This window comes from Crocuta crocuta, unplaced genomic scaffold (genome assembly GCF_008692635.1).
Source record: "Crocuta crocuta isolate KB4526 unplaced genomic scaffold, BGI_CrCroc_1.0 scaffold866, whole genome shotgun sequence".
Taxonomy (NCBI): domain Eukaryota; kingdom Metazoa; phylum Chordata; class Mammalia; order Carnivora; family Hyaenidae; genus Crocuta; species Crocuta crocuta.
In genome coordinates this window covers 219,286-234,007 of record NW_027531900.1, presented here as the reverse complement: position 1 = coordinate 234,007, position 14,722 = coordinate 219,286, and the positions used below count along the sequence as shown (strand labels likewise).

General features: G+C 45.3%; 1 protein-coding gene across 2 annotated transcripts in view; it reads left to right on the top strand.

Annotated features, from left to right (window-relative positions):
* IARS1 (isoleucyl-tRNA synthetase 1) overlaps positions 1-2,657 on the top strand; it is a 68,976-nt gene extending 66,319 nt beyond the window's left edge. For both annotated transcript variants that reach the window (XM_077773960.1, XM_077773959.1), the window contains exon 34: positions 2,139-2,657. In XM_077773960.1, the coding sequence (XP_077630086.1) occupies positions 2,139-2,221 (83 nt within the window). In that variant the 3' untranslated portion in view covers positions 2,222-2,657. The remainder of the gene's footprint in view (positions 1-2,138) is intronic.
* Positions 2,658-14,722: the final 12,065 nt, after the last annotated feature.

The window sequence follows — 14,722 nt, the reverse complement described above, 5'->3', positions numbered from 1 at the left end:
ATTTTGTTTGGCCTTTGGATTTCTCTCATGTTCTTCCCTTGCTCAGCTATTTTTTTTTTAATTAATCTTTTATGTTACACTTTCAAATTTTCTGCTACATCGTCAGAGAGTAAAGCCTCCTTTGCACCTGCTCCTGTCTTTAACAAGGCATCACCATGACCCTGACCCTCACATCGGTGCCTCAGCGTGTCCGTCTCCACCAGCAGAGGCTCCTTCTACAACAGTATCCATACTCAGCCCCCACAGTGACATCCATGGGCTCCCTGCCATCAGCAGCTCCTCTCACTTTGCCCCCAACACACCCGGCTCTCACATGTGGTTTGGCGGGAAAAAATAGCCTCCTGTTCCTGTTCAGCATGGCTGAAAAGTCCTCGTCCCCACACCCTCCAGTCCCCAAGTGCAGCCAAGCTGTGGACGTGGCAAAGTGTCGTCGTCTCTGGTTCTGTCCAGGTGCAGGCACCCGGCCCACGCGACCAGGGCGGAACCATATGTGTGTGACTCGGGCCCTGACATTACTGCCTGTGACAGGGCAGGCCTCGCCTGTGCCCCCACCGCCTTCTCCCTGCGCCATGAGGCTGGTGGCCACGCCATGGCCGAGAGACCTCAAAGGCTGAGTGACCCAAGACCACTGAGAAGCCTGGAGCCCCTTCCAGCCCAGTGTCTCCGCTAGTCCTGTGTCCGCAGCCTCACTTCATCGTGCTCCTCTCCAAGTCGTTTTTCTCAAAGTAGTAATAATTCAGTAAATTAGAAGGATCGCGGGATGTCCTACAGTTTTGGAAACTCACAGATGGCTTCCTGTTTGTTCCACTAGGTGCTCACTTTCCTCTCCAGATCCTGTTGCGATCTGCCTGTGAAGGAGATCGCTCTGAGAGTAATTTCCAGACTCCCTGCTTGTCCTGGCAGAGAAGGTGGTCCTTCCCTTCGAATCCAGATCTGCTAGAAGCAGTGGGCAAAGAGCAGTTTTAGCGTTTATTTTCTCTCCCTCTCCCTCCCTCTCTCTCTCTCTCTCTCTCTCTCTGTCTCTATTTGGGCTTTTATCTATTTAGTGTGTTTTCATCAATTACATTTGTTTTATACTTTAAGATGTCAGAGTTTTTGTCTTTGGCTGTATTGGCTTCTATATTCTTTAACACAGGCCTTCAGTTTCTGATAACTGCATTCTGGCTTTGCAAGATGTTACGGGTTTATCATAGCCTCATAATTCCCCAGACCTGGACACAATGTGATTCTCCCTCTGTTACTATTTAGAGACCACAAATCTGGGCCCAGCTGAGCATGGGTTCTAAGCCTTCTCTGTGCTCATAGGAAACACCTGTTTGGGGCAGGGCATGTGTACATCTGGGCTGGTGTGCCAGGCTAGTTAGATTGAGGGTAGTCCCCCAAAAGGTCTGCCCGAGACTTCTCACACCAGCTATAGGGAGTCCAGGGCCTTCGACAAACTCTGGAAGAGGCCATGCGAGATGACTGTCACTTCTGCTACCAACTGTAAGTTCAGAGGATTTCCCAAAATCACCCTTGGCCTTGATAATTTGCTAGCAGGATTCATAGAACTCACTGGCACCTATAGCACTTAACAACCACATTTGTTGTCAGAAAGGAATAAAAACTAGAACCAGGCAAAGGAAGAGGTACAGAGCACCAAATCTGGGAGGGATCCAGTCACAGACTTCTGTTGTTCGCTCCCGAGTGGTCCAGGGCAGTGTGACCTCCTCCAGGCCCCAATGCATGACAGTGGTGAGCACAGTGGATTACCACCCCGGGAAGCTTCCCGAGCCTGGCGCCAGAGTTTGTGGTGAGGCTTCATTACATGGGCCTCATAGGTTTGTTGCCCACATGGCTGCTCTGTCTCAGATGATACCACGTGACCTAAATCATGTGGCTGGTCTTTTTGGTGCAGCTGGCTCCACCCTGAGTCACCTCACTAGCAGAAACTATCAGGTATATTCAGGGCCCACTAGAATTAACAAACCACTCCTGTCACTCAGGAAGTTCCAAGGCTTTAGAGTTCCTGCAGGACCTGGGACGAAGGTCAGACCTCTGGGGGTGAGGTCAGATTTCTTCACACAAGCAGTCAGCATTTTTCAAATATTCATACAGAATAGGTAGATTTATTTTTTTTAATCTTCTTTCCATTCTAGAAATTACAGAAAAAATCCCCATGAAGACTTTGAATATGAAGACTGTGTACGTTTCTGTATTACCGACAACAGCAGACGTCTGACCTTCGTTATCTATGTGGCCGAGTCAGCCTCCCCCTGCCACGTGGCTGTTCCCTGCACACACACGGAACATATCCCTGCAGGTGCACGCATCGTGTGCTGTGTCTGGTCTGAAAATGAACTGGGATCGATCCATCAGGTGACTTGGAACCTCCGGTGATGCTCACACTTAGCCCTGGGCACCTTCGCATTCGTGCTGGGGGAAGGGTCACTTCCGCACCACAGAGCTCCCTTCTGCACTTGCAGAAGGGGTTTAATGGTGTGGTCTGTGTGTATCATTCTGTGGCCTTTCAAAACTTGAGACCTCTGGAAGGAATGGGTTAAGTATTTCTGCTACCTGGATTTTCCTGGGTAATTTGATGGAATGTTTTAAGTTTCAGCAAATCAGAACAACGAACAAATTTTCTCTCAGATAATAAATGTTTTAGAAGTAATTCATCCTCCCATAGTTGAATAAAACTTGAAATTTATAATCTTTAAAGAACACAAAAACTTAATAGCGACTTCTTTGTTAAGATGGTGGGCACCTGGGTGGCTCAGTTGGTTATGCTCCACACTTAGGTTCAGGTCATGATCTCACAATTTGTGACTTCGAGCCCTGCATTGGGTGGTCTGCTGTCAGCACAGAGCCTGCTTCAGATCCTCTGTCCCTGTCTCTTTCTCTGCCCTCACCTTCATTCATGCTTTCTCTCTGTCTCAAAAATAAACATTATTAAAAAAAAAAAAAAAAAGACAGTGGGACAGGATGCCTAGGTGGCTCAGTCAGTTTGGCATCTTAAGCATCTGACTTCAGCTCAGTCATGATCTCTCAGTTTGTGAGTTCAATCCCACTTCTCTCTCTCTCTCTGTCCCTCACTTGTGTCCTCTCTTATTCTCCAAAGGGATGAAAAAGGGTGGGCTACATATCTAATTTCACTTCCTCTAAAAATCCACGTGTCGGAGGAGTAGATGCCAAGACAAAATCAGCTGTAGGAGTCTACTGGGGGAACACAGGTGCAGGGTAAAGGGAGGACCAGGCATAGGTGGATGGACATACATGTGGGTCTGCCACCTGTGGACACAGAAGAGGAAGGATGGAAGGTTGATTAGAAAAAGCCCAGACTTCAGGGCCACCCTGGGAAAGTTCTGGTCAGGCCAGGGTCCTTCGTAGAAGAAGAGTCCCAAGTGGGGCAGACATGACCTGGCTCTGGCCAGAGCAGCTGCGGACAGCAGAGCCTCAGCACAAATGATCCTGCACTGGCGTCTCCTGCACGGGAGCTGGACGGTGCGTCTCTGGCTGCTACAATAAGTACATTCAAGTTCACAAAGTTGAAGGGGAAAAAAACCAGTAAAGAACCAGTAAATTCTGATTGGCCAGAATCAGAGAAATTGGAACCCTGTGCACTGTTGGTGAGAGTGTGAAATGCTGTGGTTGCAGCAGACAAGGAATTGAAGACAGTCCAGCAATCTGGATCTGTACTCCAAAGAAAGCTGGACCTGGAAGAGGTATCCTGCACAGCCAGGTTTGCCGCAGAATTACTATTTATTACGTGCACCCAGCAGGATATCACTCAGTCTTTGGGAGGAAGGATGAGCTCTGGGGACCTTCTGCTGAGTGAAAGATGAGCACTCCAGGATTCCACGTTGGTGAGGTCCCTGAAGGAATCGGACCCTGAAACAATGGACAACTGAGCTGCCAGGCCAAGGGAGGAGAGGGGTGTCCAGTGGGCAAGGTTTCAGTTTTGGCAAGAGGAAGAAGCCCTGGAGGTCTTTTCCTAACCTTGAGTATACTTAACGCCTGCTAAACCTGTACAATGGTTACGTCAGTAAATTTTAGGTATTTGTTATTATTTTAAAATATTTTTAATGCCAAAGGGACAGAAGCCAACCTGAAAGAGCTCCCACTGGCTAAGGCTGGAACAATTTGAAGAAAAACATAATTTAGTATTGAATTAAAATTGGAAGTATAAAATAAATTCTGTGAGTCCATGAGAACATAATCATGGACCACGTAAGGGAGAAGTGACCGCTAACTTTGTAGACACCCCCTCATGGTACACCTGATTTCCCGCCCGTCAGGAGTGGGCTGCGCATAGTGACTTACCTCCCAAGGCAGAGACAGAAAGCCGGCAAAAAGTAACTTCCCAGTTTAGTATCCAGCAAACACTATGTCAGACAGGTGACAGAAGTCAGCATCAGCCATGACAGCATACATTCCCATTATGATGAGAATGGCTTTCACCTCTGCCCCTTCCCACCCCTGAGAACCTGTCACCCAGTCTAACCATGAAGAAGACCTCAGACAAACCCAGAGTGAGAGACATTCCACACCATACCTGATGCAACTGTGAAGGTTGCCAAAAACAGACATAAAGGCTAGACATGATGTGGCATCCTGGGTGTGATCCAGGAGCAGAGAAAGGTCTTTACGGACAAAATGGGATCCCAATAAGGTACAGAGTTTAGTTAATGATGTATCATTGGTTCAGCAGTTGTGCAGCATGAACCATAATGTAAGATGTTAGCAATAGGGTAAAGTGGGTGTGGGGTACTTTTCTAGGAGTCAAACCTCTACAAGTAAGTTGTATCTTTAGTAAATGGAAGAAAATGAAGTTAAAAATCTATGTGAAATGGCAGCTAAAAATATGAAATGCTCAGAGGTAAATTTGACGGAAAAGTGCAGTACCTGTAACCTGAAAATTGGCAAATACTGTTTCAACATCATGAAGAAAGCCTGTAGAAGTGAAAGATTACATCACATGATATAAGTGGGCTAGAGCTGCCATGAGGAAACCCCACAGATGAGCAGTGTAAACAGCTGGAGGCTGTACGTCTAAAATCAACACATCCATGAGTCTGATTTCTCCTGAAGGCTCCCCTTGGCTTTCCTGTGTCCACTCCAGTGCCACCGTCTCTTGTCAAGGTAGTCCTATTGGACTAGGGCCCAGCCTTATGACCAGTATCTTCCTAAAGGCTTCATCCTGAAGTACAGATGTATGCAGATCAGGGCTCCAACATGAATTCTGAAGGAGCAATTCATAACGATGGTCATGGATCCACAGATTCAATATAGTTAACCATTCTTCACAATTGATCTATATATTCAATGTAGTCCCAGTCAAAATTTTTTCAGAGTATTGTGCTGAGTGAAAAAGTAAAATAACGTATGATTTCATTTATATGTGGAATTTAAGAAACAAAACAATCGAGCAAATGGGGAAACAAAGCAGGGGAGGCAAGCCAACAAAAAGACTCTTAACTATAGAGACAAACTGCAGGTCACCAGAGGCGGGGGATGGGTGAAACAGCTGATGGGGCTAAAGGAGGGCACCTGTGATGAGCACTGGGTGATGTATGGAAGTGCTGAATCACAGTGTTGTACACCAGAAACTAATGTTACACTGTATGCTAACTATACTTCATTTAAAATTAAAACTTTTTAATAATCCCAGCAGAGTTTTTTCATAGACATTAACAGGCTGTTTTTAAGATTGTATGGAAATGCAAAAGATTTAAAAGCCAAATTTTCAAAGAGTTGGAGGGCTTAAATAATCTGATGGCAAGACTTAACAACACTACAATAAATTAAGACTGTGGAATTGGCATAAAGATAATAAATAGATCATTAGGGCAGAGAAGAGAATCAAGAAACAGACCTACATATATATTTTCAGTTGATGTTTTTTAATGATGCCAAAGATGTCAATGGGAAAAGAATAATCTTGTCCCCAAAGAGGTACTGGAACGAGCGATTGTCGTAGACATGCCCACACACAGAGTCTCAACCTACACCTGTCCCTATGCAAAAGTGAACTCAAGATATATGAAAATGTAAGCATAACTATAACAAAGATATAATATGTATATTTTATCACAATAAAAATGTTAACAGAACTAAATGTAAGAGCTCAAATCCATCCATTTTCTATAAGAACACAGGGAAAAGATCTTAGTGATTTTTTTTACTTGGTGGGGTAGGTAGAATAGCCCCCAAAGATACCCACACCTTAATCCCTAGAGCCTACAGATATAGTATATACTAAGGAAACTTTGCAGATGTTGGGGCACCTGGGTGGCTCAGTCGGTTTAGCGTCAGACTTCGGCTCAGGTCATGATCTCATGGTTGATGTGTTCAAGCATCGCATTGGGCTCTGTATCGACAGCTCAGGCTGGATCCTGCTTTGGATTCTGTTTCCTCTCTCTCTGCCCCTCCCCTGCTCATGCTCTGTCTCTGTCTCAAAAATATAAACGTTAAAAATAGAAGAAGAGAAAAAGAAACTTTGCAGATGTGATTTAGAGTATAGGCTTGAAAATTAAAGAGATCCTGATTTATGTGGGCGGGCCCATGCCAACCACAGGAGACAGGGGCCAAGCTCCCTCACGAACATGCTTAGTATTGAGATCCCTTTAAAAACTCGTGGGCATTTCCAGAAGCTGGACCAAAGGATGCAAAAGTCTCTGGTCTATAACCCAGGGAAATACCTAAAACAGCAACGAGATGAGTTTGCCCACTGAAAGAATAGGACAAAGACAAATGGTCTGAGCAGCCCTACCATCTTGTTTTAGAAGAGTGTTTCAGAAAGAACCCGTGTGATCTTCTAAAACAAGTATGGGAGGAGGTGACCTGTGTTGGGCAACCACAGACCCCATCAGTGGTGGGGAAGGAGGTACAGTGCTGTGGCTGGAGGTCAAAATGGACAGCAATGTGTGGCAGCGGACAAGGTGGAGAGGGTCTTTGTACAGCTCTTCCCTTGGAGGGAGGAGATACGGGGTGCAATCTGGAAGTGCATATTTGTTGGTGAAAACCTTTACCTGTGGAGAAAACTCTAAAGATAAGGAGCGTCTTGCATCTCCTTCCTCTTCGCCCACATCTGTGTATCCCACAATGCCACCCCTAAACCTTCAAGCCACATCACCCTGAGGTGCGTCCCATAGGACTCGTCTCACCTCTGTGCTCCCCCATTCTTCTCCACCAGCAATCTTGACCCTGTAAGCTGGGTTTAGGCAAGTGACACATATATAGACGGTCATAAGAAGCCTGGTCCCCCTCTCGCCAGAGCATCACCCCTCTGTCCAGAAACACACAACGGGGTTCTTTGTGCACCACCTAAGGGACACACTGCACAGTCTCCTGGGTGTCTTCCCGCAGAACTGTATTCCAAGCCTTAGTGACAGGTACCCTAACACACTATCCATGCCCATAGCGTTACTGCATTGATTCTGTGGCCGCTCACTAAGAAATGTTGAAGCCCCGTGATGATGAACACAGAGGTCGTCTCTCATCATTTGTTGAACTGCGGTGAATGCCAGCACAGCCCCCAAAGTCAGATGGCATTGACTGCCCCTTAACAGGTCATGGGGGATCCCACTCTTCCTGGCAAACCAGGGGCTCCTGCTGGGTCATCGTGAAATCAGTTCTTTACCACAAAATGCACTTGGGAGAGAGACAGGACAAGGGGCAGAAATCGCGGGACTTAACCCGTATTCGGCCAGCGGAGAGCAGGTGGAGCCTCCTCCCAAGGCTGGGAGTCACAAACAGAAGAAACCGAGGCCTCCGCTTCTCTTCCCTGTGTGATCCAGGAAACTTGGCAAACTGGAGGGTCCTCAGTGATACGAATGCAGTGAGGCTTCTGCTCGTGAAGGACTTGCTCTTGGCTAAAATGCTTGCCAGGACTCAGTCGTGACAGACTTTGCTGAACTGCCACCTCCCAGACGTGTGAGCTTACGCCCCACAGCAGTGCGCTAATCATGGCTCCCCATCTGCTTCCCATTTCAGCTTTTTACCAAAGAAAACCAATGACCAAAAAGAACCCTGCTTGCAAATCTGTCTGCCCTTCTCTCTCTCTCGCTATGTCTCTATGTCTGTCTGTTTCTCGAGATCGCTTGCTCTTGCTGAACCTCCCTTACCTTCCTCATCAGAAGCAAAGCAGCCCCTCCTGACAGCTTGTGGCCGATTGCCCCCTGCTGCTGACAGGCTCTGCATCCCCCAGCAGGAGCCCACCATGCATCGGCCTCCACAGCCCACCCAAGAGTCAGGAGAAGCGCTGCTTTGGCTCACCCGGCCTCCAGAGCAGCAGGAGAGCGAACATGTTCCCAACACCGACACCTCTTACTCAAAACCATAATTTCATACTTTCCCACAACCCAGGACCATTGCCTCTGAGCCACTCCAGTCTATGAGGCCCTTGCCCCTCTCGGTGAAGGCCCCCTGCTGTGTAGATGCCCCGCCCACCCCCACCCCAGGGTCCTGACCTAGCTGTACTTGAGCAGGAGACTCGTCCAAGCAGAGCCTGGGCTGTTTCACCGGCCGGACCCTCCACCCCAGGTTCTGCCTGTTACCTGTGTCAAAGCAAATGAACAAATCTTTTAGAATTTCTAAAAAAAAAAAAAAAGAAAGAAAAAAGAAAGAGGAAGGAAGGAAGGAAGGAAGGGGGGAAGGAAGGAGGGAAGGAAGAAAAAGAAAAAAGAAGACTTTGAAAGTTTTATTCGAGCCCAGGTGAGGCCAGCTGCCCCAGATGCACAATCTTCACAAAGAAGAGAGAGCTCCGGAGAAGAAATGTGTAATACACATTATATGTGTTCTTTGTTACATCAAGAGTCACAAGTCATTGGGGTGCCTGGGGGGGCTCAATCTGTTAAGCGTCTGACTCTTGATTTTGGCTCTGGTCATGATCTCACAGTTCATGGGATCCAGCCCCACTTTGGGCTCAGTACTGGCAGAGCACAACCTGCCTGAGATTCTCTCTCCCTCTCTCTCTGCCCCTCCCCTACTCACTGTCTCTCTGTCTCAAAATAAATAAATTTTAAAAAAAGAGTTACAAATCATCAGGATGAAGGACGTTTCAGAAAATTACAGATTTTATCTTATGCTGCTAGTATGTGCAAGGTTGCAGGCCTCAGAGGTGTGGCAACAGGACTCAGGAATGTTTAGTCTTATCCTTAGTTTAAAATGTTTCTACTTTTTTTTTAAAAAATAGTTTATTGTCGAGNGAGGGTGCCCGTTTCTCCACATCCTCCCCAGCATCTAGAATTCTCTGATTTGCTTATTTTAGTCACTCTGACCGTCATGAGGTGGTATCTCAGTGTGGTTTTGACTTGTATTTCCCTGATGAGGAGGGATGCTGAGCATCGTTTCATGTGTCTGTTGGCCATCTGGATGTCCTCTTTGGAGAAGTGTCTGTTCATATCTTCTGCCCATGTCTTCACTGGGTTGTTTGTTTTTAGGGCGTGGAGTTTGGTGAGTTCCTTTATAGATTTTGGATACTAGCTCTTTATCTAATATGTCCTTGACCTCAACCGCAGCAATTTCTTACTTGACACATCCCCAAAGACAAGGGAATCAAGAGCAAAAATGAACTATTGGGACGTCATCAAGATTAAAAACTTCTGCATGGCAAATGAAACAATCTATTGTTTTATCTTTCATTTTATTGACTTTCTTTTGTGTCCTCCATTCTACTTATGACCTCAGCCACTGGACTGTTTATTTCAGTTATTGTATATTTGTAAGTTTTAAAAGTTCTATCTGTTTCTTCCTTATTTCTTCTGTTTCTTTGCTGAGACTATTTTTCATTTGTTTCAATTACATTCATAATTGCTCACTGAAACATTTTCATCAAGGCTGCTTTACTTCTTAATTTTTTTTAAGTTTCTTTTTTTTTTAAGTACGCTCTATCCACAATGTGTGGCTTGAACTCCCACACTCTACCGACTGAACCAGCCAGGCACCCCTAATCAAAGCTGCTCTCAATTCTTTGCTAGATAATGTTAACATCTCTGTGTCATCCTGGAGTTGACATTTATTTGTTGTCTTTTTTCATTCAGTTTGATATCTTCCTGGCTTTTGGTGTTTTTTTTATTGGAACCCAGATAATTTGTATTCTGGTATAAGACTCTGGATCTTATGTAAAACTTGTGTTTCAGCAGGTTTCATCTGATGCTGCTCCAGAATGTGAAGCCACTTCGTTACTGCCAGGTCCCCATGCGTTCCTCCTGACACCGCAGTAAGAGGCTGGTGGTGTTAAAGTCCTAGCTTCCTACTTGGCTCTCTCTGCGCCACCCTGGAGGTGGTAGGAGGGGACATCCGGATGCTGAGGTTAGCAGCTTTCTGTCTCCACTTAGCCTGTGCTTGAGGCAGTTTCTTCTGTCGTGTTTGGCTGGCATAGAGCCAAATAGGCTCTCCGGTTCCAGGTCCTCTGGCTAGAGAGAGCAGCCTCTTTTAGAAGATTTTTCTGTCTGCACCAGTTGATGACATTTCCAGGTTTCTGGCTTCTCTATCTCCAAACTGGGGATAGAAGAGGAAGAAGGAAAACCAGGGGATGCACTGCTGTGTCAGTCCCTGGCTCCCAAAGTCATGAGCCAGTCTGCCTTCCTCTCTGTGCATTTGGGTCATTTTATGTTTGTCTTGTATATAACATAACATTCAGCACTTAGTGGGGAAAATAGGAAATATATGTCCACTCTACCTTCCCCCAAAGTGGAAGTACCACAACTCTGTGGTTGTGGAGTTAGCGGAAAACAATGAGACCTGACTAGGCAGCCATCTCCCCACCCCCCACTGTCCTGAGGCCTCCAGTGCCTGAAGACACATGAATTCTGACCCAGGCAGGTGGTGGCAAGTTATCACAAAGGTCAGGACAACCTCTGTTCCAAGCTCATCATTTTAAAAGAACAAAAACATCTAGTGATAACATTTTTAAAGAAGTAAAAAGCCATGTACTTAATTTGGGGGGAAAAGTCTAAATTTCCACACTGAAGGTGCATCTCAAATATTGGGTCACATATTTCCAGTGGAAAAGAAACCACAAACCACTGAAAACCTCCATCCCCTTTATATTCTCCAGTGTTTTCATACCGCAATTCTCTGTAGGTCTCGAAACCATTTTAGAGGATTAGATATAAATAAAACAAAATAAATAATAGAGAAGTCATAAACAAAATGTAATGGAAAGGAGTTAAAAGTCTCCAATTAGGGGCACCTGGATGGCTCAGTCGCTTAAGTGACTAACTCTTGATTTCAGCTCAGGTCATGATCTCACAGTTGGTGGGTTCAAGCCCCCCCATGCTGGCCTGCTTAGGATCCTCTCTCTTCCCTCTCCCTCTCTCTCTCTCTGCCCCTCCCTCGGTCACATTCTCCCTCTCTCTCTCAAAAATAAATAAATAAACAAAAATATTTTTTAAAGTCTCCAATTACTTCATATGTGTTAAGAATAAATATTTTATGAAACTTTCATTTTACTTAAAGTACATATTAAATTAACGTATAGGTATACCAAGATCACAACGTGTAAGATGTTTATATATTTTTGCTCAAAGTTCACAAGCTCTGAATGTTACCTGAGCTTCACTAAGTGTCCTTTGGTAAGTGTCTTATTATAAATAAGATACTTAAAAATGGCATCACTTTTTTTACTATCTCCTTAAAGAATTAAATACATGTGTAAATTTAGTTAAAAACATGCATATGTGTATGTATAATAGACCCAATTCTGTAGCATCATAGGAGAGCTCACAGCAAAGACTGAGGTCACGTTTCAGGTGGGAGAACACGGCCAGAGAGCTCACCCCAGGCTCCGCAAAGTCAGTCTCATTCTCCTGGCTCCTACATCATGAACATGGGAACATGAGTAAGTCCATTCAGTGAATGGCTATAATCCATTTCTGAAAACTCCCTTTCTTGTCACCCACTGCAGACCATCTCGGGTTTTCTGTTACAGGGATCAGTGTCTTTCAAGGGTGTGTCTGTAGGCTTCAGCCAGGAGGGGTTGCAGCACCTAACCACACCACACACACACACACACACACACACACACACACCGTGACACAGGGGACCCTGTAAAGGGACGTGATGCTTGAGAACTGCAGCCACCTCGCGTCCTGTGCCAGCTTGGCTCTGCCCCGCTGACACTGTGGGGCAGAGGGGTGGGATACAGAAGTCGGACGGTTGTATTGAGTTGTCCTCAAGTTCTCACAGTTTCAGGCTCCCTTAGAGACTGGAGTTCTGTTTCTCTCCTACCAGTACAACATTTTTACTTTGCTGAAGTGTAAAAGGGAAGCTTAATTACACAGCCCCCAAAATCCACGTTTTTTGTGATTTTCCATGGAGAGGATGCCCACTCCCCCCAGCAGCCATGATCCTCAAGCTGGAGTGAGGAGAACAGCCAGGGCTGGGAGAGGGGAGAATTGCAGGTGATCCCTGCTGGGGTGAGTGAGTGTGGGCCAGACACAGGGGAGACTGAGGAACTAAAGCACTGGTGAATGGGAGGAGGCTGGCCCTTCGGAGTGTGAGCTTGGCTTCTAAGGCTCTAAGCAAGAGTCTCACAAAAACCCCATGACCCTCAGGTGCACGCCTCCCCAGGCAGCTGCCTCCTGGCTTGAGCAGCAGGGGACACTCTTAGAGCCACCAGAGCGTACCTTGGGTCTCCTCAAAGGCCAGGCCTTTGTGGTCTGTCGCCCTTCCCCCTGGCATCTCCGTCTCCCCTCCCTCACATAGAGAGTTTAGATGCATCCCCTTGTGCATTGAGACCCCTCAGCATCTGCTTTCTTTCCAAATTACTGTGTGTGGCGCTCCCCTCCTCAGTCCCTTTCATTTTGTGCGCTGTCACTGACCAGCCTAGCACTTGCCGTCTGCACTGAGGCTTCCTTCGCCCACCCCTGTGCCCACACTCCTCCCTGCTCCTCTGTAACCCTGTGTGTCTACTCTGATTGTTAAATTTAGGTCCTCACTGCTTTCCCCTTGAGTTAATTTCTGCGTTTGCTGATCTTTTCCTCCCACACATTCTCTTCGCATACAATCCTCCCAGGGGAGGATGAAACTAACAGAAATTCATTCCTGCTTTCTTTCTGTGTCCTGATCACTACCTTATTGATAACTTCATTTTTTTGCACTTCACATGTATCCAGACAATCTCCTGGATTGTCCTACTCTTTTTTAGTGTGTCAGAATTAACGTCATCATCACCCCCGTCAGAAAACCTTTTCATCGCCATCCTCATCAGATTGTACTGTTTCTTAATTCCCTTAAAACACAAAACATAAAATTTCTTTAGTAATCTCTCTGCAGCTGTTTTTAGTTGAATGTTTTGGCCTCTCTTACCAGTTCTCACTGGTATCTTACAAGATGTAATCCTTTGCATGAAAAAATTCTAATTCCTATTTGGATTCACAGATCTCTTTTTTTCCCTTTTTTAAATTTATTCCCATTCTTCTTAGATGATACCGTCATATTTTTTCACTGAGAATATCCCATTTTATCATGTGTCTAGAGTAACACAATAAATCAGTATTGACTCCCTAATGCCCAGCATATTACATCTAAAATTCTCCATAATATTGTTCTCTCCAAGGTTTTTTATTATTTCCTCACTGCTGTCCAACATGACATTCTCCTGAGCATGTGGGTCTTTGTTGATGGCATGTGTTGTGTGTCCTATCAGCTTAGGCTGTTTTCATCTCTTCCTTCAAATACCACTTAATCCTCCCGGCTCCACTTCACACACTCTTGGATCTCCTGTCCCATTTGACTGTAAGCACATGTTTTATATTGGTTTGGTCTGTGTTATGTCTAAGCTTTTTATTGCTTATTAGAGTTAAATTTTTTAGAAGTACTTATATGTTATGTTTAAGTCCTTAAAAGTACTTCTATCATATCTTAGCTTTTCCTTTTCTAATACTGAGAGCTTACGGCACTGAACAAATGATACTGAATGCCTTGTAGAGCTTAGCATGGGCAGGAGCTTACTGAACCATTCAGAAAATATTTCTAAAGTCTCAACTTGAAGATAAAATAAAGACAGTCCATCAAAAGGCAGAGCAAAAAGACAGAGAGAGGAGATAAGAGATAAATAGGAAAAGGAGGAGATCAGTCCAAAGGGCCTGGCGTCTGAATTACAGCAATTCCAGAAAGAGGGAGGAAAGACAATAGAGGAAGAAAACTATTACAGAAATAATTTTTAAAAAACTATTTTCTGGGGCGCCTGGGTGGCTTAGTCGGTTGGGCGTCCGACTTTCGCTCAGGTCATGATCTCGCAGTTAGTGGGTTGGAGCCCCGCGTTGGGCTCTGTGCTGACTGCCAGCTCGGAGCCTGGAGCCTGTTTCAGTCTGTGACTCCCTTGGTCTCTGTCCCTCCCCTGCTCACGCTGTCTCTCTCTCTCTCTCCTAGAAATAAATAAAACATTAAAAATTAAAAAAAAAAAACTATTTTCTGACAATTCCAAAATGCTAACTCTAAAAGAATATTCTAGAAGCTTCCCAAGGGGAAGCAAAAAGGACTTAAATAAAAGACCTGCAACAAAATTGGCTTTGGACTGAAGCAGCAATAATGGCATTGAGAGGGCAGAAGAATACCTTCAAAATTTTGAGGGGAAATTATTTCTGACCTAGAATTTTTAAAGATTTAAAAAAGTTTTATTTATTTATTTTTGAGAGAGAAAGCATGACTGAGCAGGGGAGGGGCAGAGAGGGGGAGGAGAGAGAGAATCCTAAGCAAGTTCTGCACTGTCAGCACAGAGCCTGATGTGGGGCTT